Source organism: Hemiscyllium ocellatum, chromosome 8 (genome assembly GCF_020745735.1).
Source record: "Hemiscyllium ocellatum isolate sHemOce1 chromosome 8, sHemOce1.pat.X.cur, whole genome shotgun sequence".
Lineage (NCBI taxonomy): Eukaryota > Metazoa > Chordata > Chondrichthyes > Orectolobiformes > Hemiscylliidae > Hemiscyllium > Hemiscyllium ocellatum.
The window spans coordinates 59,624,056-59,647,479 of NC_083408.1; the positions used below are offsets into that span (position 1 = coordinate 59,624,056).

The 23,424-nt window shown below is 41.8% G+C and overlaps 1 protein-coding gene across 1 annotated transcript in view; it reads right to left on the minus strand.

Moving 5' to 3' along the window:
- The window catches only part of prorp (protein only RNase P catalytic subunit), a 74,587-nt gene that overhangs the window by 49,893 nt on the left and 1,270 nt on the right, over window positions 1-23,424 (minus strand). Inside the window, exons 2-3 of the mRNA XM_060829089.1 lie at window positions 22,339-22,386; window positions 6,855-6,987 (exon numbers count right to left, since the gene is read on the minus strand). Of these exons, the coding sequence (XP_060685072.1) occupies window positions 6,855-6,987; window positions 22,339-22,386 (181 nt within the window). The remainder of the gene's footprint in view (window positions 1-6,854; window positions 6,988-22,338; window positions 22,387-23,424) is intronic.

The window sequence follows — 23,424 nt, forward strand, 5'->3', positions numbered from 1 at the left end:
GCTGGGATGATAACAGCACGATTCTTTAATTTCCTGATTAACACCATGCAATAACAAATAAACCATTCCTACAAGTGTTTGCTGCCAATCACTATGTCTTAATTTCACTTAAAAAGATTCCACATTTTTTTCATTCCATTGATGATCCTTCCTTATTTACATACTGATCCCATCCCTTATTATCAACATAATATCACCTCCTCCTCCTTTTTGCCAGTCCTTCTGAAATGTTAAAAAGGCCTTGAATATTTAGTTCCTTGTCTTACTCACTCTGCAGCCTTGTTTCTGTAATGGAAATTAAATCATACTCATTAAAAATTGTATTTTTAAAGTTGCAGTAGTACCAGTTGGATTCCCTTAACTTTGTTTTATGGACATTATTCAAACTTCCAACTTACATACATACTTTTTATAAGTTTTAGATTCACTTGATGGTTACTTTTGGTTGTTATCTTTACTTCGTTCCAATTTGGAGTTACCCCTTTGGTTCTCAACTTCCCAAATCTTTTGAACCCCAGCAAATCTTCCTGTTAAATATTAATAGGGGTCCTGTCAAAGTGTAACCCTTCCAGCTTGCACACATCCTACCTACCTCTAAACCAGACCCAAATGCCTCAGATATCTGATGGCTTCCTTCCAATACCAATTCTACAGCCACATGTTCAAATCAACTTTCTGTTTTTGTACTCACCACTGAGTATAATTCTGAGATTTCTTTTCTGGACATTCTATATTTTTCAAGATCTCATCCCCTTTTCCAGCTATGTTTTTGGTACGGAGTGTGAACCACAACCTTTTGGTGGTTCACACTCCCCCAGAAGGATGTCCTATAGCTGCTCTGTAATTTGTGACCCTGACACCAGAAAGGAAACATTCTGTCTGGAGTCATATTTACTAGTCATTTGATCCCCTGCCCATGCAATCTCCTCTCACCGTTTCTCTTTCACTCAGCCCCCTCCCCTCCTTTACAGTTGCATTATTCTTGGTGCCTGAGATTTCCCTGCACTCATCTGAGAAACCATCACTGGGATCCAAAATAGGAAGCTGATTAGCAAGCAAGATAGACTCAGCAAATTCCTGCTCCGCTTGCAGAGATCTCGAAAACTGCTAGGTGGCCCGCCATTTCTTCTCCCTACCTGTACACTCCTAACCTGCAGTGTGATCACCTCCCTTAATGAACTATTCACAAAGCTGTCTGACTCACCAAGGCATCCCAATGATTCAACTCAAGTTCTTAGAGTGCAAAACTCAGAGTTCAAGTTTGTGCAGCGCATGACACTTACCACAGATGCATTCATGCCAAGCAAATCCACAATCTACCACATTCTGCAGGGCATATGTTCCATAAGATCAAACTGACCTACCATACAAAGACTTTAAATAAACTTATTCAAATTAGGACAAAGCACTCACTCATTTCTTGACAATCAACCTCTGCTCTGATATCAGAGTAAGGCTCAGTTACTACAGTCTGAAAAGGATATAAAGCCAAAAAAAACATACACACTCATTTTATCTCCAAACTCCTTCCTCACTTCACTTATCCTTTGGGTACATAAAGTAGCTGTAGTAATTGGAATCAGGTTGACTTCATTGATTACAAGGTCATTGATTGGTCCAGGTTAACAACCCAAACAGGAAAGTCTTGGCTGACCAAAATAACCAGGAGATTAACATCTCCTCTGTTCATGTGGCAGACTCTGAGCTGGTTGGTCACAGCTACTGTACTGTGCACAGGTAATCAAAGGGTGACAAGATCCCAGCCACATAAATAAGAAAACAAAACTTAGTTTCTCTTATTTCAAAGAGTTGTTGAGGGACGCGCTGAAGCTTGGGGCAGCTGCCGCCAAGGCGCAGTGGTGAAAGATCACAGTGTAACATCTGCCTGCCTAAAGAAGAACAGGGGGCCCATGCAGTCATTTGGGCTCAGCTGATGCCTCAGCTAAAAATGTAATCGTACAGACCTGTAAATAGGAATGATTACTCTGTTTCGGTATGCAAAGAAATGGAATGTTTATATATGTATAGCATGTCCAACTGTACAGACCATCAAATTATTTTATGAATAAAGTATATTTTTGAAATATAAAAAAAAATCTGAGTTATCTGCAAAATTAGAGTCATAGAGATGTACAGCATAGAAACAGGCCCTTCAGTCCAACCCATCCATGCCGACCAGATATCCCAACCCAATCTAGTCCCACCTGCCAGCACCCGGCCCATATCCCTCCAAACCCTTCCTATTCATATTCCCATCCAAATGTCTTTCAAATGTTGCAATTATACCAGCCTCCACTACTTCCTCTGGCAGCTCATTCCATACACGAACCACCCTCTGCATGAAAAAGTTGCCCCTTAGGTCTCTTTTATATCTTGCCCCTCTCACCCTAAACCTATGCCCTCTAGTTCTGGACATCCCCAACCCAAGGAAAAGACTTTGTCAATTTATCCTATTCATGCCCCTCATAATTTTGTAAACCTCTATAAGGTCACCCCTCAGCCTCCGACGCTCCAGGGAAAACAGCCCCAGCCTGTTCAGCCTTTCCATATAGCTCAAATCCTCCAACCCTTGTAACATCCTTGTAAATCTTTTCTGAACCCTTTCAAGTTTCATAACATCTTTCCGATAAAAAGGAGATCAGAATTGCATGCAATATTCCAATAGTGGCCTAACTAATGTCCTGCACAGCCACAACATGACCTCCCAACTCCTGTACTCAATACTCCGACCAATAAAGGAAAGCAAACTAACCGCCTTCCTCACTATCCTATCTACCTGCAATGCCACTTTCAAGGAGCTATGAACCTGCACTCCAAGGTCTCTTTGTTCAGCAACACTCCCTAGGACCTTACCATTAAGTGTATAAGTCCTGCTAAGATTTGCTTTCCCAAAATGCAGCACCTCGCATTTATCTGAATTAAACTCCATTTGCCACTTCTCAGTCCATTGGCCAATCTGATCAAGATCCTGTTGTAATCGGAGGTAACCTTCTTCGCTGTCCACTACACCTCCAATTTTGGCGTCATCTGCAAACTTACTAACTGTACTTCTTATGCTCGTATCCAAATCATTTATGTAAATTAACAAAAGTAGTAGACCCAGCACCGAACCTTGTGGCACTCCACTGGTCACAGGCCTCCAGTATGAAAAACAACCCTCCACCACCACCCTCTGTCTTCTACCTTTGAGCCAGTTTTGTATCCAAATGGCTAGTTCTCCCTGTATTCCATGAGATCGAACCTTACTAATCAATCTCCCATGGGGAACCTTGTCGAACGCCTTACTGAAGTCCATATAGATCACATCTACTGCTCTGCCCTCATCAATCCACTTTGTTACTTCTCCAAAAAACTCAATCAAGGTTGTAAGACATGATTTCCCATGCACAAAGCCATGTTGACTACCCCTACTCAGTCCTTGCCTTTGCAAATAGATGCCCACCACCGACGTCAGGCTGACTGGTCTATAGTTCCCAGGCTTGTCCTTACCACCCTTCTTAAACAATGGCACCACGTTCGCCAACATCCAGTCTTCCGGCACCTCACCTCTGACTATCAATGATACAAATATCTCAGCAAGAGGCTCAGCAATCACTTCTCTAGCTTCCCACAGAGTTCTAGGTACACCTGATCAGGTCCTGGGGTTTTATCCATGTTTATGCGTTTCAAGACATCCAGCACTTCCTCCTCTGTAAAATGGATATCTTTCAAGCTGTCACCATCTATTTCCCTATATTCTATATTTTGTATATCCTTTTCCACAGTAAATACTGATGCAAAATACTCATTTAGTATCTCCCCCATTTTCTGCGGCTCCACACAAAGGCCGTCTTTGAGGGGCCCTATTCTGTCCCTAGTTACCCTTTTGTCCTTAATATATTTGTAAAAACCCTTTGGATTCTCCTTAATTCTATTTGCCAAAACTATCTCATGTCCCCTTTTTGCCCTCCTGATTTCCCTCTTAAGTATACTTATACTGCCTTTATAGTCTTCAAAGGATTCACTCGATCTATCCTGTCTATACTTGACATTTGCTTCCTTCATTTTCTTAACCAAACCCTCAATTTCATATCGAGGTTGCCTTTCATTGGGGGAGCTACAAGTCTTCACTGAAGTCTTTAGTGTTAATTGAAACCATTTTCTCCAAAAAGTCAATATTTTAAAATAATTTTTAAAATATTGTAATATTAATATCTGCTTAGATTTGTTAAGTAATCTTCTGTTAGAAGATCTGTTTAAACTATAAACGAAAGTAGAGTCATAGAGATGTACAGCAGAGAAACTGACCCTTCAGTCCAACTTGTCCATGCCGATTAGATATCCCAACCCAATCTAGTCCCACCTGCCAGCACCCGGCCCATATCCCTCCAAACCCTTCCTATTCATATAACCATCCAGATGCCTTTTAAATGTTGCAATTGTACTAGCCTCCACCACTTCCTCTGGCAGCTCATTCCATACACGTACCACCCTCTGTGTGAAAATGTTGCCCCTTAGGTCTCTTTTATATCTTTTCCCCCTTACCCTAAACCTATGCCCTCTAGTTCTGGACTCCCCCATCCCAGGGAAAAGACTTTGTCTATTTTCTCCTATGCATGCCCCTCATAATTTTGTAAACCTCTATAAGGTCACCCCTCAGCCTCCGACGCTCCAGGGAAAACAGCCTCTCCCTATAGCTCAAATCCTCCAACCCTGTCTACATCCTTGTAAATCATTTCTGAACCCTTTCGAGATTCACAACATCTTTCTGATAGGAAGGAGACCAGAATTGCACACAATATTCCAACAGTGGCCTAACCAATGTCCTGTACAGCCACTACATGACCTCTCAATTCCTGTACTCAATACTCTGACCAATAAAGGAAAGCATACCAAATGCCTTCTTCACAATCTGATCTATCTGTGACTCCACTTTCAAGGAGCGATGAACCTACACTCCAAGGTCTCTTTGTTCAGCAACACTCCCTCGGACCTTACCATTAAGTATATAAGTCCTGCTAAGATTTGCTTTCCCAAAATGCAGCACCTCGCATTTATCTGAATTAAACTCCATCTGCCACTTCTCAGCCCATTGGCCCATCCTTTTGCTGATAAATTATTGCAGGTACAAAACAGGAAAAGATAGCATTTGCTCAACAGAGGCAAACAGACTTTGCTCGGAGTTAGTTTGGCAGCTTCTAAGATTGGTGACATAATAATGCTCTTAAAAAATAGATTTGACTGCCAATTTAAAAATTTTACAAACTAGGGGTACCAGTACATAGGTTGCAGCTGTATCGGATATGTGGACAAATGATAATGTCACTTGCAGGGGAGCTTTGTTAATACTAGGTCAGAGGTGGGAATGATTCTTGTTATAACTGAACATATTGTAACTGACTGAATTCGCATTTCTATTCCTTTACCAAGACTGCCTATTTTCATCACCTGTTTCCAACTATATTCCAGTCCACATATTTCTGAAATGTAGGCTTGCCTACGCTATCTCTAGATTTGATGATCAGCACAGTACAGGCCCTTCGACCCTTTATGTTGTACCATTCTTCTATCCTACTCTAAGATCAGACTAACCTACATACCTTTCATTTTACTAACTTCCATGTACCTATCCAAGAATGGCTTACATGTCCCTAATGTATCTGATTCTACACCCACTTTCACTCACCCACCACTCTGAGTAAAGAACCTACCTCTGATATCTCCCCAAAACCTTAAAATTCTGCCCCCTCATGATAGACATTTCCGTCAGGGGTAGAAGTCTCTGGCTATCCACTTGTTTCTCTCTGGCCAGCTTCCCATTCCGCTGTTATAAATCTGCTACCCATATCTTAACTTAGACCAAGTCTTATCCAACCCATCACCCATACATACTGATTTATTGGACTACCAATATTGATTTTATAATAATCATCCTTGTTTTCAATTCATCCATTGTCCTGATTCTCCCTATTTCTGTAACTCCTCCAAACCGTCTGCACTCTTCCTATTGTGGACTCCTGTGAATCCACAATTTTAGTGCTCCACTTCAGCCATCTAAGCCATAACCTCTGGAGTTATTTTACTAAGACTCTATGAAAACTCCTTGAAGATATTACTTAAGTCCTACCTCTATGACACACTTAAATAGTAATTCCATTCAAACTATACTGGCTTTGTAATACATTTGGGAAGTAAACTTTATTCAAAGCAGGCAAAAATAGTGTAAATTATTATTTTGAAACTCTTAATATTTGTGATGCAAGTTATGGGATGGTGAAAACTATGCTGAACATGCTACTTACTCCAACCAAACTTTTAGGGAGCACTAATAAAGCACCCAGAAATGTACGTGTCAAACCTCTCTGCGCATCTTTTGGTGATTGAGAGTGAAGCAAATATCTGAAGTTATTTGCAGCTCTGCCAAAGCACAAAATCAATCTTACAATAATTAAAACTTAAGCCGAGCCAAATAATTCTTTAACTGAACAGACAGCATCTGTAAATGCTTATAGCTTGCAAACACAACCTTGAAACCAGGTGGCTCAGTGGTTAGCATGCTGCCTCACAGCACCAAAGACCCAGTTTCGATTCCAGCCTTGGGCGACTGTCTGTGTGGAGTTTGCACATTCTCCCTGTGTTTCCTGGGTTTCCTCCCAAAAGATGTACAGGTTAAGTGAATTGGCCATGCTAAATTGCCCAGTGTTCAGGGATGTGTAGTTTAGGTGCATTGGTCAGGGGTAAATGTAGAATAATAGGGTAGGGGAATGGTTTGGGGTGGATTATTCTTTGAAGAGTTAGTGTGGAGTTGTTGGGCCAAATGGCCTGTACCACACTGTGGCATTCTATGATTGTATGAAGCAAATGACACTGCTTACCTGAGGAGTTGTCTTTTTAAATGTATCTGTCCCTTGAATAATTTCATTCATCACACACTCTCTTAATAAGTGATATTCTTCCACACTCAGCTGAATTGATTCCAGTAATGTGTTGCATACAGGGCATTTTCCACTGGAAAAAGAATTCAAATCAAATCAGTTTCATATGCAGTCACTAAGAAACGAGTTACAAAACTATAATAAAATATTGGGAAAAGTCACAATTTGTAGTAAGAGGTGCATCATTGTTTAGTTCCTAGCATTTTCACTACCAGTTGTAGAATTTACAGAAAACTATAATGCAACAATTGGTCTGTGTAGCAATTCTACATATGCTCAGGATTTCATAACTTGCCAAATTGTCTTCTGCAACAGGCTTAATTGCAGTATATGAAAACAACTTTGTGTAGACTTCTGCAAAGAGGCAACATTACAATTCGATAGATACAGAAATCCTTAGAGCAAAATGCAGAATATTTGGTGCAGTGGAATGCATAGAAATGGGGGATTTCTACCTACCTTATTTCACATGGACACATCTCTTTTAACAAAAAGACAAACAAAGTGCCTGTTTCAAGTTCTCTGTGAATATGCTTTACTATTTGATCATGAGAAATCACAAGGCATTATCATGACAGTACATTGCTGTTTCTTCTTCATAAATTTAGATTACGAACTGAACACAGTGGGAAATGTTGATTCAAAAGCCGTTGTCAGATTGCATTGATGGCTGTAATTGGCAGATAGTTTCAGAAGTAACTCAAATGATAAAGAGTTACTATATAGTGAATTTCAACTATGTTAAACTGGAGACTCGATCCTTACATTTTTTCATTTAATTTTATCTTTCAGACGAGACGTCAAAGAGAAGTTCATCTGCTTATTCAGATGGAGTTACATATCTCAAAGTAAAGCGGAGATGGTTTTCAGACCACCACTACAATAATATCTTATTCACAAATAGAAAGACCATATACACACACTGCAACTGTTTTAACTGAATAAAACAAGTAAAACCAGGTAAAACACTCAATTAGTATCTCCCCCATTTTCTGCGGCTCCACACAAAATCTGATCTTTGAGGGGCCCTATTCTCTCCCTAGTTATCCTTTTGACCTTAATGTATTTGTAAAAACCCTTTGGATTCTCCTTAACTCTATTTGCCAAAGCTATTTCATGTCCCTTTTTTTGCCCTCCTGATTTCCCTCTTAAGTATACTCCTACTTCCTTTATAATCTTCTAAGGATTAATTCAATCTATCCTGTCTATACCTGACATATGCTGCCTTCTTTTTCTTAACCAAATCCTCAATTTCTTTAGTCATCCAGCATTCCCCATATCTACTTGCCTTCCCTTTCACCCAAACAGGAATTTACTTTCTCTGGACTCTCGTTATCTCATTTCTGAAGGCTTCCCATTTTCCAGCCGTCCCTTTACCTGTGAACATCTGCCCCCAATCAGCTTTTGAAAGTTCTTGCCTAATACCATCAAAATTGGCCTTCCACCAATTTAGAACTTCAACTTTTAGATCTGGTCTATCCTTTTCGATCACTATTTTAAAATTAATAGAATTATGGTCGCTAGCCCCAAAGTGCCCTCCCACTGACACCTCAGTCACCTGCACTGCCTTATTTCCTAAGAGTAGGTCAAGTTTTGCACCTTCCCTAGTGGTTCATTCATAACTAGGGAAATTTTTCTTCTACACACTTAAATTATTCTCCATTTAAACCCTTAACACTATGGCAGTCCCAGTCTATGTTTGGAAAGTTACAATCCCCAATCATAACCATCCTATTATTCTTACAGATAACTGAGTTCTCCTTACAAATTTGTTTCTCAATTTCCCTCTGACTATTAGGGGGTCTATAATACAATCCCAATATGGTGATCATCCCTTTCTTATTTCTCAGTTCCACCCAAATAACTTCCCTGGATGTATTTCTGAGAATATCCTCCCTCAGTACAGCTGTAATGCCATCCCTTATCAAAAACGCCACTCCCCCTCCTGTCTTGCCTCCCTTTCTATCCTTCCTGAAACATTTGTATCCTGGAACATTAAGCTGCCAGTCCTGCCCATCCCTGAGCCATGTTTCTGTAACTGCTATGATATCCCAGTCCCATGTTCCTATCCATGCCCTGAGTTCATCTGCCTTCCCTGTTAGGCCCCTTGCATTGAAATAAATACAGATTAGCTCATGAGTCCTACCTTGTTCCCTGCTTTGTCCCTGCCTGTCCTGACTGTTTGATTCGCTTCTGTTCTCAACTGTACCAGTCTCAGATTGATCTCTTTCCTCACTATATCCCTGGATCCCAATCCTCCAACTTATTAGTTTAAATCCTCCTGAGCAGCTTGAGCACATCTCTCTGCCACTATATTAGTCCCCTTCCAATTGAGCTGCAATCCGTTCTTCTTGTACAGGTCACTTCTACCCCAAAAGAGATTCCAATGATCCAAATATGTGAATCCTTCTCCCCCATACCAGCTCCTCAGCCATGCATTCATCTGTTCTATCCTTCTATTTCTGCCCTCACTAGCTCGTAGCATCGAGAGTAATCCAGATACTACTATTCTCGAGGACTCCCTTTTTAAATTCCTGCCTAACTCTCTGTAATCTCCTTTCAGAATCTCAACCTTTTCCCTTCCTATGTCATTGGTTCCAATGTGTACAATGACCTCCTGCTGGCCCCTCTCCCCCTTGAGCACCCTCTCTGAGACATCCTTGATCCTGGCCCAGGGAAGCAACACACCACTTTGATTTTTCTCTGCTGGCCACAGAAACATCTGTCTGTACCTCGGACTAGTGAGTCCCCTAACACAATCAATCTCTTGGAACCCGACATATCCCTCATTACATTAGAGCCAGTCTTAATACCAGAAACTTGGCTGTTCGTGCTACATTCCCCTGAGAATCCATCACTTTTTCTATGGCAACACCTCTCCCAATCAATTCGGATGTTCTTCTCATATGGTAAATGTGGTCCCCCTCACACTGGGTATTTTCACAAAATATCCCGATGAGCACAAGCTGAAAAGCTTTGGCCAAATGTGTCATTTTGTTTCCAACATTATTCAAGTTCTATACCTATTTGCATACCTTGACATGAAAATACAAGATCAGATCTGGGATATGAACAATACTGTTCACTTCACAGGCAAGTTAGTAATAGGTAATTAGACTGAATTTCTCCAAGAGTGTGTTAAAAATTAAGGATGTGATAGTTTTCAGTTCTAAATGTTGAATAATATAGAAATGAGACAGAGGCCCACAAATGAGTGAGAGGAGTTTGAATCTGACTGGAAATGGAGTTGTTAACTTACGCAGTGCCCTCTATTGAGTTTCATCTGAGATATGGAAATTTCTTTCATTTTTTTGATTTTTTTTTGTAAATATATTTATTAGCAAACGTAGCAATGGATAAGAGTACCTACACTTATTTTACATTTGGGGCACACTGAAGATGCCCCTTTTTTAAATTTCACCAGATGGTCTGGTGCCAGATTAACTCTGTACAGAACTTTTAAATGCATAGTGCATGTCCTATTACAGATTGAGATCTGTCGAGCATTCTCCCATACGTTCTCCCATGTTTCAGAGGAGATCTCAATGCTAGCTGTTGCTCCCAGACCTCACATAACCGGTTAATATCCTGCCAGGCCTTGCCACCCAGTAGGTGATAGAGGGCACTAACCAAAAGGGTGCTTGTGGAATGTAGCAGCAACCTCTCTTTATTGGGCTTAGTGAGAAGCGTAATTTTCTTCTGGATGAAATCCCTAACCTGAAAAAAACGGAAAAAATCTCTGTTGGGCAACCCATATTTGCAGCTCACTTGCTCGAAAGACATCATAACCTCCCCCTCAAACAAGTCTCCCAAACTAGAAATTCCTCTCGCTGCCCATAGTTTGAACCCATCATCCCTGGTCAGAACCCTGGCATGCCAACTAAAGGCGTAAGTGACGAAGTCTTGGTTAAGCAACCCTCACTCTGCCGCATCACCCTCCATGCCTTGACTGTACTAATTACAATGGGGTTCTGGCAGTGGTCCATATCTTATCTTATCCTCATTTTATCCATGAACAACAGGTTAATAAGAGGGCACTTTGCCTGGGAGGCCTCGATATCCAGCCATATTGAACCCGGATCGTTACCTACCCAATTGCAGACAAAGGACAGCAGGTAACTCAACTGATACCTCCTGATGTCTGGGAAATCAACTCCTCCCCCTCCTTGAGGCAATTGCAATTTAGTAAGTTTGATGAGGGACCGCCCACAATGCCAGACAAAGGAACCAAATCATCCATAAGCTTCCGCACCATTGGCTTGGGAAACATTATAGGGAGCATATGCATGGGATAAAGCAAGCAAGGAAGAACATTCATCTTAGTGAGAGATATTTGGCCCAGCCATAAAATTGGAACAGCCTCCCATCTCTGGAGATCTTGCCTAATATTGTCGAGCAAGTGAGCAAAGTTAGTCCAAAATATCAGATTAAACTTGGGGGTAATAAAAATGCCTAGGTATTGGAACCCTGCCCGTGACCACTTAAAAGGGAACTTAGGGCCACATTCCACTTCTGGCACATCCTTAAGGTTCCCCAAAGGCATAGCCTCCGATTTTGCGAAGTTAATCTTATATCCTGAAATAGCCCCAAATGAATTGCTACATTGTATCAAATAGAAGGACATACAATGTAATCTTGAGTGCCCTCGCTCCCACTTCCAGAATGATTATGTGGACGTTCTGACGAATAGCCTCTGCTAGCGGCTCTATCACCAACATAAACAACAATGGTGAGAGGGGGCAGCCTTGCCGACTACATCTACCAATCCTAAAATTCCCAGACTTCACCCTATTGGTGATGACTGTGGTCAGAGTGTGGCGATATAAAATCTCCACCCACCTAGCAAAGACCCCACCCAACCCAAACTGTTCTAAGACATAAAAAAGATACGGCCATTCCACCCGGTCAAATGCTTTCTCTGCATCTAAGGAAATTACCAACCCCTGAATTAATCGTTGGTGACAAACTTGGGCCATATTCAGCAACCTTTTAATATAACGAGAGGACCTACGGCCCCTCATAAAGCCTGTCTGGTCCTCTTTAACAATATGGGGAACACCTTTTCTAATCTCAGCATCAGGATCTTGAAATCTGAATTTAATAGAGAGATTGGTCTCAAGAAACTTCCCCTTCTTAAGAATTGAGGAAATATTAGCTTCTCTCAAAGATGGTGGTAGACATTCATGCATATTGGAGTGATTGAGCATCTCCAACATCGACCCTGACAGAATCCCTATAAACTCCTTATAAAACTCACCCGGGAGAGCATCAGGGCCAGGCGCTTTCACACTATGAAGTTGCTTAGCTGCCTCCTGTATTTCCTGAATTGTCAACGGGGCATTAAGGAGAGAGGCCTGTTCCAAGGTTAGCCCTGGGAGATCCAGGTTCTTCATTTTAGCCCTCCTGTCCTCGCAAACTTCAGACCAATACAATTCAGAGTAAAAGATCTGAAAAGCCTCATTAATCTTCTTAGCATTGTATGTAAGGACCCCAACGCTGTCTCTGATTGTAGTAATGGATTGGGGAGCATACTTCCCTGGCCTATCCACATATTCGAACAGCCTTTGTCTTGCAAAAGCAAATTCTTTCTTTGCGGTTTGTGTCAGTATTGAATTCAAGGCAGCCCGGAGGGCCGTGATCCACTGTAGCTTAGTCACCAGAGGCCGCGCAAAATGTGCTGCCTCGGCGGCTTTCTACCACATATCAAGTAGACACTACTGTTTCTCCTTCTGTTGTCTCCAGCTAGCCGAACAGGAAATAGCTAATCCTGTAGCAAAGGCCTGTAGCGGTCTCCCATAGCACAGAGGGATTACTAGCCATGCCTGAGTTGATAGTCAGGAGTTCATGAAACTCCTTCAAAATGTATTCCAAAAATTTGGAAACATTAAGGAGAAAACATTAGTGTTGCAAATCTAGCCCCTCATTCTTGGCCTTAACCTCCAAATATACTGCCGCGTGATCAAAGATAGCTATATTCCCAATTTTACAACCCATAATCGAATCCAGAAGGGCCAAAGGAGCCAGAAAAAGATTAATCCTTGCGTGACATTTATGTGGGTTTGAAAAAATGATGAAGTCCCTGCTGGTAGGGTGGAGACATTTCCAAATATCCACCAACCCTAACTCCTCGCATAAGTCAGCCACCTGCTTGGCCTGTTAAGAAATAGTTGGGGGCCCACAAGGCAACCTGTCCACTGTTGGATCCAAAAGACAATTAAAATCCGCTCCCCCCCTTAAAAAATGTGCTATGTTCAAAAAGCACACAGCTTAGAGAAGACACTAATCAAAAATTTGAGGGGATGTGCCGGAAGACAGTAGATATATTCCTCCCCATGTATCAGGGCTTTCAGTATACATACCGTCCCTGCTCATTTTGCACCTGCTCTAATAATGTGAAAGGAAGATTTTTCTGGATAAGTACTGCCACTTCCCTACTTTTAGTAGTAAAGGATGAAAGAATACTCAGTCATAACCCCCCTGTTGTAATTTCAGGTGTTCCCCATCATCAAGATGGATTTCCTGCAACAAAGTGATATCAACCCTTTCCCTCTTAAGGATAGAAAGCACTTTTTTTCCTTTTAACAGGTAAATGACTTCCCTTGATGTTCCAGGTGCATAATTTACCAAGACACTTAGCTGTATCCCCTTTCAGAGACCCTTGAACCCTTGGGAGGGAGAACCTTGCTTACAAAGCGCCGAGCACAAGTAAATAAAGACTCAGAGTAGAAGAATTATATATACAAAAACTACTCTATCATAATTATAAACAACTATTACTACAAAGAAAACCAACTAAAAAACCTTGAATGGAAGGCTCTTCCCTCTGCCCATAGGGGGCACTCACCCTACCCATCCCCTCCTTCACAGCTCCTTCAAACCTGGACTGCGCCCCAGCCTTAGGCCAGAAAAAAAAAACAAGGAGACGATCCTTATATCAATAGAAAAAAGACAAAGTCAGGATGAACAATCCACCCATCCCTGGCTTCATGTCACCCCTACTTATGACTAAAAGAGAAACGGAACAAACTAAAAAGGGGAGACAACAAAGAACATCCACAAAAATTCCCATCAGAAAATCCAGTTATTAAAAAAAAGGAACAACTTATTCAAGATTTTTTCCCCCTTTCCAAAAAAGAAATTGTTAAGGAGAAAGAAAGGAATAAAAAAAGGGAAAACATGGGGAAAGAAGGAAAAGAGAACAAACATTAACCGTATTCTTCAGGCCAGTCCGTCTATTTTAAAGTGTCTACAATATTTTTAGCTTTTTTCGCTGAATCAAGCGTATAAACTGAGTCCTGAAATGGAGCACTGCGGGGTACCTCATGGAGCACTGGATGCCCAGGTTCCTCAGCGTCTTTTTAACTTCATCGAAGGAATTCCTCTTTCGAATTAAAGCTGCCGAGAAATCCTGGAAAAACATGATTTTTGACCCTTTGTACAGTAGTGCCTGCGGATCATTTCCAAGTAATCTAGTAGCTTTTATCACCTTTTGCTTGTCCTTATATGAATGGAAGTGTGGGCTCTGCACTGGCCCTGACCTGTGCACTGTAACCCAATAAGCCCTTTCAATTTGCAGCCAGCTGGACTCGATGTGAAGACCCAAAAACTTCCACAGCCAGCTTTCAAAGAAGTTGACTGGCTGCTCACCTTCCTCACCTTCAGGGAGTCCGACAATTTGGAGATTTATCCTCCAACCACGATTTTCGAGTTCATCGATATTGTCTTGCCAGTCCCGCACCTTTGGCATCCTTCCCACTCCCAAATATTAACAAATGTGTGTTCTCTAAGGTTTCAAACTAATAATTCCACCACATAAATTGGGCAGGGATGGCAAAAAACTCCAGTATGCCTTTGCTGTTAGGCAGAGCTGTCCACAGCAATTCTACAGAAGTGCCTGAAGGGTGAAGAGATAAATGAAAGGAGGGTGGGGGTGGGGAGAAAATAGCATAGAGTAGGTGAGTGGGGGAGGTGATGAAGGTGATAGGTCAGGGAGGAGGGTGGAGTGGATAGGTGGAAAAGAAGATAGGCAGGTAGGACAAGTCATGGGGACAGTGCTGAGCTGGAAGTTTGGGACTGGGGTGAGGTGGGGGAAGGGAAAATGAGGAAACAGTTGAAGTCCACATTGATGCCCTGGGATTGAAGTGTACCGAGGCAGAAGATGAGGCGTTCTTCCTCCAGGCGTCGGGTGGCGAGGGAGCGGCAGTGAAGGAGGCCCAGGACCACCACATTCTCGGCAGAGTGGGAGGAGGAGTTGAAATGTTGGGCCACAGGGTGGTGTGGTTGATTGGTGCGGTTGTCCCGGAGATGTTCCCTAAAGCGCTCTGCTAGGAGGCGTCCAGTCTCCCCAGTGTAGAGGAGACTGCATCGAGAGCAACAGATACAATAAATAATATTGGTGGATGTGCAGGTAAAACTTTGATGGATGTGGAAGGCTTCTTTAGGGCCTTGGATGGAGATGAGGGAGGAGGTAAGGGCGCAGGTTTTGTAATTCCTGCAGTGACAGGGGAAGGTGCCAGGATGGAAGGGTGGGTTGTGGGGGGGGGGGGGGCGTGGAGCGTGGACCTGACCAGGTAGTCACGGAAGGAACGGTCTTTACGGGAGGCGGAAAGGAGTGGGAAGGGAAATATATCCCTGGTGGTGGGGTCCATTTGGAGGTGACGGAAATGTCGTCGGATGATTTGGTTTATGTGAAGGTTGGTAGGGTGGAAGGTGAGCACCAGGGGTGTTCTGTCCTTGTTACGGTTGGAGGGGTGGGGTCTGAGGTGCGGGATGTGGACGAGATGCATTGGAGGGCATCTTTAACCACATGGGAAGGGAAGTTGCAGATTCTAAAGAAGGAGGTCCTCCTCCCTGACCTACCACCTTCATCCACTCCCCCACTCACCCATTGTACTCAATGCTACTTTCTCCCCACCCCCACCCCCCTCTCATTTATCTCTCCACCCTTCAGGCCCTCTGCATGTATTTCTGATGAAGGGCTTTTGCCCGAAATGTCGATTTTACTGCTCCTCGGATGCTGCCTGAACTGCTGTGCTTTTCCAGCACCACTAATCCAGAATCTGGTTTCCAGCATCTGCAGTCATTGTTTTTACCTAACACGCCTACAATGTTGATTCACTTAAATGGAGATGGATTGGCCATGTAATTAATAAGGAGAAAGTGAGGACTGTAAATGCTGGAGATCAGAGTCAAAAAGTCTGGCAAGGTCAGGCAGCATCCAAGGAGCAGGAGAGTCGACATTTCAAAGCTTTTCATTTCGTGCGATGTTTTGCCATACTTTTTGGCAATGTAATTAATAAAGTCACTAAAGAGAGAACAACTCTCTCTGACTATGGGCTCTCTCAAAACAAGAAGTTTGCTTCAATTTTGGTGAGTCTTTGCCACATTGAAATCATACCACAGAAGCCTACAGTCTGGAAGAGACCCTTTGGCAGTTTGTACTGCCAAAAATATACTTCTACCACACTAGTCCCAACTTCCTGCACTTGGCCCACAGCCTTGAATGTTATTACATTTCAAGTGCTCATCCAACTACTTTTGAAACAGTTGAGGTTTCACATCTCATTTACCTTTCAGGCAGTATATTCCAAATCCCCACCATTCTCTGGGTGAACAACATTTTCGTGTCTTTCACTTTAAAATTACGTGCTCTTGTTAATGTCATTTTGTCTACAGAGAACAGTTGTGGGGGAGGTAAGACAAGTACAAGCTGGACAGGTTACACATGGGTGGGATCAGGACTTATGCCCTGGGTGAGTATTTGCTAAAGTGGTTGGGGAGAGTTCAAGCTAAACTGGCAGGGAAATGGGAACTACTGCAAGGAGTCAAAAAAAGGGAAATCAAGAACAAGAACAAAAAGATATAAGAAATGTGGTTGGCAAAGAAATCAAAAGCCAGGATCAAATGAGACACAATGAAAATGAAGGGAATGGATCAAATAATGTTAAAAAGACAAGTTTTAAGGTTTTGCACCTGGACACATGGAGCATTCAACATGAAATGGATAAACTAGTTACACAAATAAATAAAAACAGGTATGACAGTCAGGATTATGGAAACACTGTGTAGGATATGGGAGTAGGAAGTATTCAGGCTCCTGGCCTAATCTATTCTCCATTTTTTTCCCCCACTTTGTAATTTTCTTTCCCCCCCACCAGGAAGTTTAACTCGCCTTCTTTTGGCGGCTTCTGTTAAGGAAGGAGGTTCTAGGAGGCTGCTGCAGTGGATGTGGTTTGGATCCAGCTGTTCCTCGTGACTGGGCCTGGGGTTCCAATGGCTTAGATTTTCGTCGGGCTTCTGTATCACCCTTGCGGTGGCATGATTGGTCTGGGTCTCACGGCACCACTGGCCTGAGCATCCTTTCAGCAGCTTTGGTGGCTGTTTTTGTCATCGCCAGCATGGGTCTCCATATGGTGACTTCAGTCAGGTTATGACTCTATGCTGCATTTGCTTCAGCATTGTGGTGAGTCCAGCCAGGATTTCAACAGGAGGGGTGGGTCCTCAAACCCACAGCCACAAAATGGTTAAAGTGGACTCTGTCTTAAATTCTCTCTTCTTAAAATTTTATTTATTATATTATAATAGAAGGATTGTTTTTGAGCTTTTTTTATTTCTTTACTTTTTAAATTTATTCTTATGATATTGTGCCTTTGAAGATCTGTAATGCTGCACTTTTTATTTCTTTATTTTTCTAATTTTTTTCCTAACAATTTGTACTCGAGAATCTGTAAATAGTGACTTGTAAACTTTTCACTATACTCATTTAAGTATGTGACAATAAAGCCAATTCAATTCAACACAGCCATAAAGTGACCAGGAATGGGAACTGAACAACAGCGATATTCACTATTTATGAAACACAGACAAAAAGGGAAAAAGGCAGTGGAATTACATTACTGTTTAAAGAGGATATGAACATAATGTTGAAGAAAGATATTAGCTCAGACAATTTAGAATTTGTGTGGACAGAACTGAGAAATTTAAGGGGCAAAATAAGTAATTAATGGAGTAGGATATAGACCAACCTGTACTGGTGATTTTGGGAATGCCACTAAACAGAAAATCACTGATGCATACAGTAAAGGAAAATCTCTAATTATGGGTGACTTGTTTAATCTATTTTCAAATTAAAATCAAATACTGTAGAGGAGAAATTCCTGAAATGGATGAGAGATTTTTTTTGGACCAATACATTGAGGAATCAACTAGAAAACAAGCCATCTTGGATGGAGTATCATGCAAGGAGAAAGAAATAATTGGTAATGTAGTTATCAAGGGACTCCTTGGGTTGAGTGACCATAACAGAATTCTTCATCAAAACTGACAGTGAGATAGTTGATTCTGAGACTAGGGTCCTGAATCTTAAAATGGTATAAGGCATGAGTTAGCTATGATGGACTGGGAAATGAAACAGAAATGAATGACTGAGTATTTGCTATTGCCTATCCACTAAGAGTGAATGGGTGAATGAGAACCTTTTTTTATTCCTTTCTAGTGCAAGGCTGCAAAGAGAATAGTGGTCAAACCATGGATTTTGAGGGAAGCTGATGATGAGAGATTATTAGAAGCAAAAAAATAAGTGGCATACAAATTAGCAAGAAAAAAATTATATCTGAGGATTGAGAATAAGTTAGAATTAAGCAAAAGAAGACCATAGGATTGACTAAAAAGGGAAAAAGGGAGTACGAGAGTGAGCTTGCAGGAAAGAAAAAAATCTGATTTTCAACATTTCTATAGGTATGTAAAGAGAAAGAGATTGATGAAAACTACTGAGGTCCCTTACAAATGGAAATGGGGAATTTATAATGGGGAACAAAGAAATGGCTGACAAATTCAATTCATTCTTTGCTTTTACAAAGCAAAATTATGAATAACATATTAGAAATTATGGGGATCACAGCGTTTGCTGAGAGGCAAGAACTGAAGCAAATCCATGTTAGTCGAGAAATTGTTTTGAAGAAATTGATGGGATTGAAGGCTGATAATCTACATTCCAGAGTGCTCAAGGAAGTGGCCCTGGGTGGATGGGGTGTGTTGGAGGTGGGAGAAGGGGTCCTTGATGGGTGGGCAGGAGTCTTGATTGAAAAAGTGAGCCCAGAGGCAACAGAAGAAATGTTCACGGTCACAATGCGTGTTGCTTTGGGACCCTGGAACCACAAGGGATCAATGTTGATTTCACCTCATTCCTCACTTCCCCTTGCCCCCACATTATCCCAGTCCCAAGCCTCCAACTTGGCACCATCCTCTCGACCTGTCCATCACCTTTCCCATCTATCCACTCCATCCTCCTCTCCGACCTAACACCTTCATCTACCTAGCATTCTCAGCTACCTTCCCCCCTCCAACCCTACCCTTCTTCCATTTATCTCTCAGCCCCCCGGCCCACAAGCCTCATTCCTTATGAAGGGCTTACGCCCGAAACATCGAAACTCCCACTCCTTGGATGCTGCACGGCCTACTGTGCCAGCACCACACTCTCGATTCTGATCTCCAACATTTGCAGTCCTCACTTTCTCCGGTTTCCTATATAGGGCTGTTAATGTGAATTGCTTGTTTGTAACTTGTACCCATTTAACAAAATATTTAAAAAAGAAAAAGAAACCCCAAGAGATCCGCCTGAAGGTTTTTTGGGGGTTTAGGAGGCAGGATTGCCAGGGGTGTCTGTGAATATATGCACTGTTTTATTGTTCGGTTTCTCAGATTGTCTGTGTGATTGCATTTATGGTTTCCTTTTTTACATAAGGTGGGACTCAAGGTTCGTCCTCTTTTCCCTATGAACTGGTCATACAGTGGGGTTTGGGGTCCGGCTTTGTCACCCTTTTCCCTTGTAAATTGCTGTTTCTTCTAAACTGCTGTTCATTGTTAACTGTTTGGTTGTAACTTGTACTGGTTAATAAAGTAAAAAAAAACCAAGAGATCAGCCTGAAGGTGGGAAGGACAGGGGGTTGCTGAGTTGCCTATGATAGATGTACAGTGTCTATGATGGATATACGGTTTTATTGTTCGGTTTATCGGACTGTCTGTATGTGATCATGATCATTGTTTCGTTCTTGATAATGTAAGGTGAGACTCAAGGTTATCTCATTTCACTGTGAACTGGTTGTATGGTGGGGTTTGGGGGTCTGGCTTTGCCGTCTGTTTCCCTGTATATTGCTGTTTCTCGTATATGGCTGTTCATGTTAACTGTTTATCATTTGTTATGGTTAACAATATATAACCAAAGTGATCACCCGGTTTAGAGTGGAGAGGGCAGGTCAGAGGATCTTCTCGTGGGTCTGGTCCTCAGCCTGGGCAGGCTGGCCATAAACAGGTCCAGGCAGTGGGCAGTGGACAGAATTGTTATGGCTGATTGCCTACCCCTATTCCACAGTTATGCTTGGGCCCAGATGGCCCTGGAGAAGGAGCGCACAGCATCTACCAACAACCTTGAGATTTTCAGGTAAAGGTAGGCACCGCACGGTGAAGTGTTCTATTTCCCCCTCCAACTCTATTTTGCTGTAATCCCTGCACCCCCACCCCTCCACATTTTTGAACACCCAGCATTGCCCGTGTTGAGAAGGGCAATGCTCATCACTGGCCATTTGGGTGTTTCCTTCTTCCTACTGGTGGAATATGAAAAGTTTTATGCACTCATTCATTCACTGTGTCTTACACCTACACACACACACACACACACACAACATGGGTGCTGGGGAAAAGCAAGCAATACTGCTGTTAGTGGTAGTGTGGAGAAAAAAAAATAGAATTTAAGAATAAACAGGAGATTAGAATCTCCTCAAAAAAAAACCCCTCAAGAGATCACCCAGTGCAGAGGGAAGAGAGCAGGTCAGAGGATCTCCTGGTGGGTCTGCTCCTGGGCCTGGCCATAAACAGGTCCAGGCAGCGGGCCGTGGAGGGAGTCGTTATGGCCGATTGCCTGCCCTTATTCTATGGTTCGGTTTGAGCCAAAGTGTCCCTAGAGAAGGAGCACGTGGTGTCTATCAATACCCTTGGAGGTCTTCATGGAGAGGTGAGCACCATGAGGCGTGAAGTGTTTTATTTCCCCCTCTGACTCTATTTTGATTTAATCCCTACCCTTTACTTTTCTGATCATATGGACATTGCCGCTAAAGAGCACTACTTGTCACTGGCCACTTAGGTGCTTTCTCTTCCTGGTGTCAGAACATGAGTAACATTTTCTGCACTTGTGTTTTTTCATGCAGTGAAGAAACAACAAGAGAAAAAAGGAAAAAAAATATATAACCAAGAGATCACCTGCTACAGGGGGGAGAGGGCAGGTCAAGGATCTACTTGTGGGTCTGCTCAGAGGTCTGGCCAGGCTGGCCATTAACATGTCCAGAGCAGCAGGCCATGGAGTGGGGAGGGGGAAATGGTGGGTTGGTATGGCGGACCACCTTCCTGTCTACCACATTTATGTTCAGGTCTGGGTGGCCCTGGAGATGGAACACACCGTGTCTACCAATACACTTGGAGAGGTGGGCAACATGGGGAATGAAGTTTATTTCCCCCTCCAATTCTATTTTGATTTAGTCTGTAGCCACCCCCCTATGTAAGCATAGCTTGTTGTGGACTTTGTTTGTCACTGGTTCATTAGCAACATGGGTTTCTTTCCTGGTGGCCGAATTTTAATAAAGTTATTTTCACTTGGGGTTTTTCACTGTATGTTGCACCTGCCTACAAGAGATATAACCAAGAGATTTAGGCAACTAACTCCGAGCTGGTTGGCTTAACCAGTGTATTGTGCACAAGTAAATAAAGGGTGACTTGGTGATGGGATATCAGCCTCTGTGCAGTTATTTCAATGTCCCTCATGATTTTAAGCATCTCTATAAAGGTCACCCCTCAACCTCCTATGCTACAGTGAATAGGATGGTGGCTAGCCAGTTGCATCCAGAGTGTGAGTGAATGAGTAAGTGAGAGTGAGAAAATTATTTTCTGCTCTTTATCTACTGTTTAGGGCGTTTGGTGGCTTTCCCAAGCTGTGATCTTCATGAAACATTAGTTCACACACCAAGACCAGTACTGCAGTTTGTTTTTAACCTTTTGGTTTGTATAAAAATCACTGGAATGGTAAAACAAAAGGCGACTGCAGGAGATGACTTTCTGCTGAGAGAGAATGGGTATGCTGTCTATTGTTGCTACTTCCTTTTTAATCTTTCTAGCTGTACACCCTGTACAAGTAAAGTTCCCTGGGTCCACATAAGACTACCGACCTTGTAATTATGACAATATCCAGGTTCACCTCAGCTGAGGTCATAACTCATTAAAAAAGAGTTGAGAGACTACATAAATATTGGGAATTTTATTTTAATTGTATTTTTTTAAAAACAAAATTCACAAGAATAAGCAGCACATACTTGAGATGTTTAATTTAAACAGTTGAGGTAAAAGAATATTTTGAATATTTTCAAATACAAAAACATACCTGTGCAATATAGCCGTTTCATGCCCTTCCCATTGTTTGCCTGGGATGCTGAAATCAAGATGTAACAAGTATTAACAGCAAAATCAAAAGGGTTAAATTTAAAGTGATTTTTATTGCAAAGTAGCCATCTCAAGAAAGATTTTGCTCGCACTATCCTAACATTTGCTTAAATGACAATGATCATTGCAATACAAACGAAGTTGATATACCGATTACCGATGCAATTGAAATTGATATCTCTATGCGATATTCTCTGATGCACATATCTTACACTTTATAGTCAACCAAATAATCACATTTCAAGCAATGTAATTGTGTCAAGCCATTTTATGGTAATCGATATGAAAGCATTCAGATACAATACTATTGAGATTGGGGACTTGCAGTAACGAATAGGCAGTGATTTTTAAATGGAGCCATTTCATCAGACACCAATTGAGCAATATTGATGGAGCTTCAACATTTTATTTTGATGTTTTAGGATTAATTAGTATAAACAATTAGTTAAGTGCCGAACATCCCACAAAAAAAAAGTTTTACACAGTAAATCAAACAAACCAATTAATGGAATGAATCAATGAGAACAACAACTTTTCAGTACCAATATATAATTGCAAGGCTAGATGGTGTTACAAACTGGTTTAGGCTCGAGTTCCACCTCAGATTCAATGATCACATTCGTGCGCCACTATCACACAGATGCATAATCACAATGTTAGGATCTTGTGAGTAGTGTTAGTATACAGGCCTCTGGAGACAAACAGGTTGATAGAGTTTCTTTTCATAACCACAATGCTATCTTGACCAAAGTTGTTGATCTAATTTTGAAATAGGTTGGTAAGCTAAAAGATACAACAGACACCTATTCTTACAAAAAGGCAACAGTAACAATTAATTGTGAAGATATTCCATATGATCCAATTGTTAAAAATAATATTTAAGACATGAAATCCAGGAAACTAACAAAATTCAACACATGGCACACGAGGGATCCTATAAATAAGCAAACACGTCCTAATTATCTGTTGAAATCTCACAACCATAAGTGTTGGCGAGAAAAATGTAACCTAGATAGGTAATTCATAG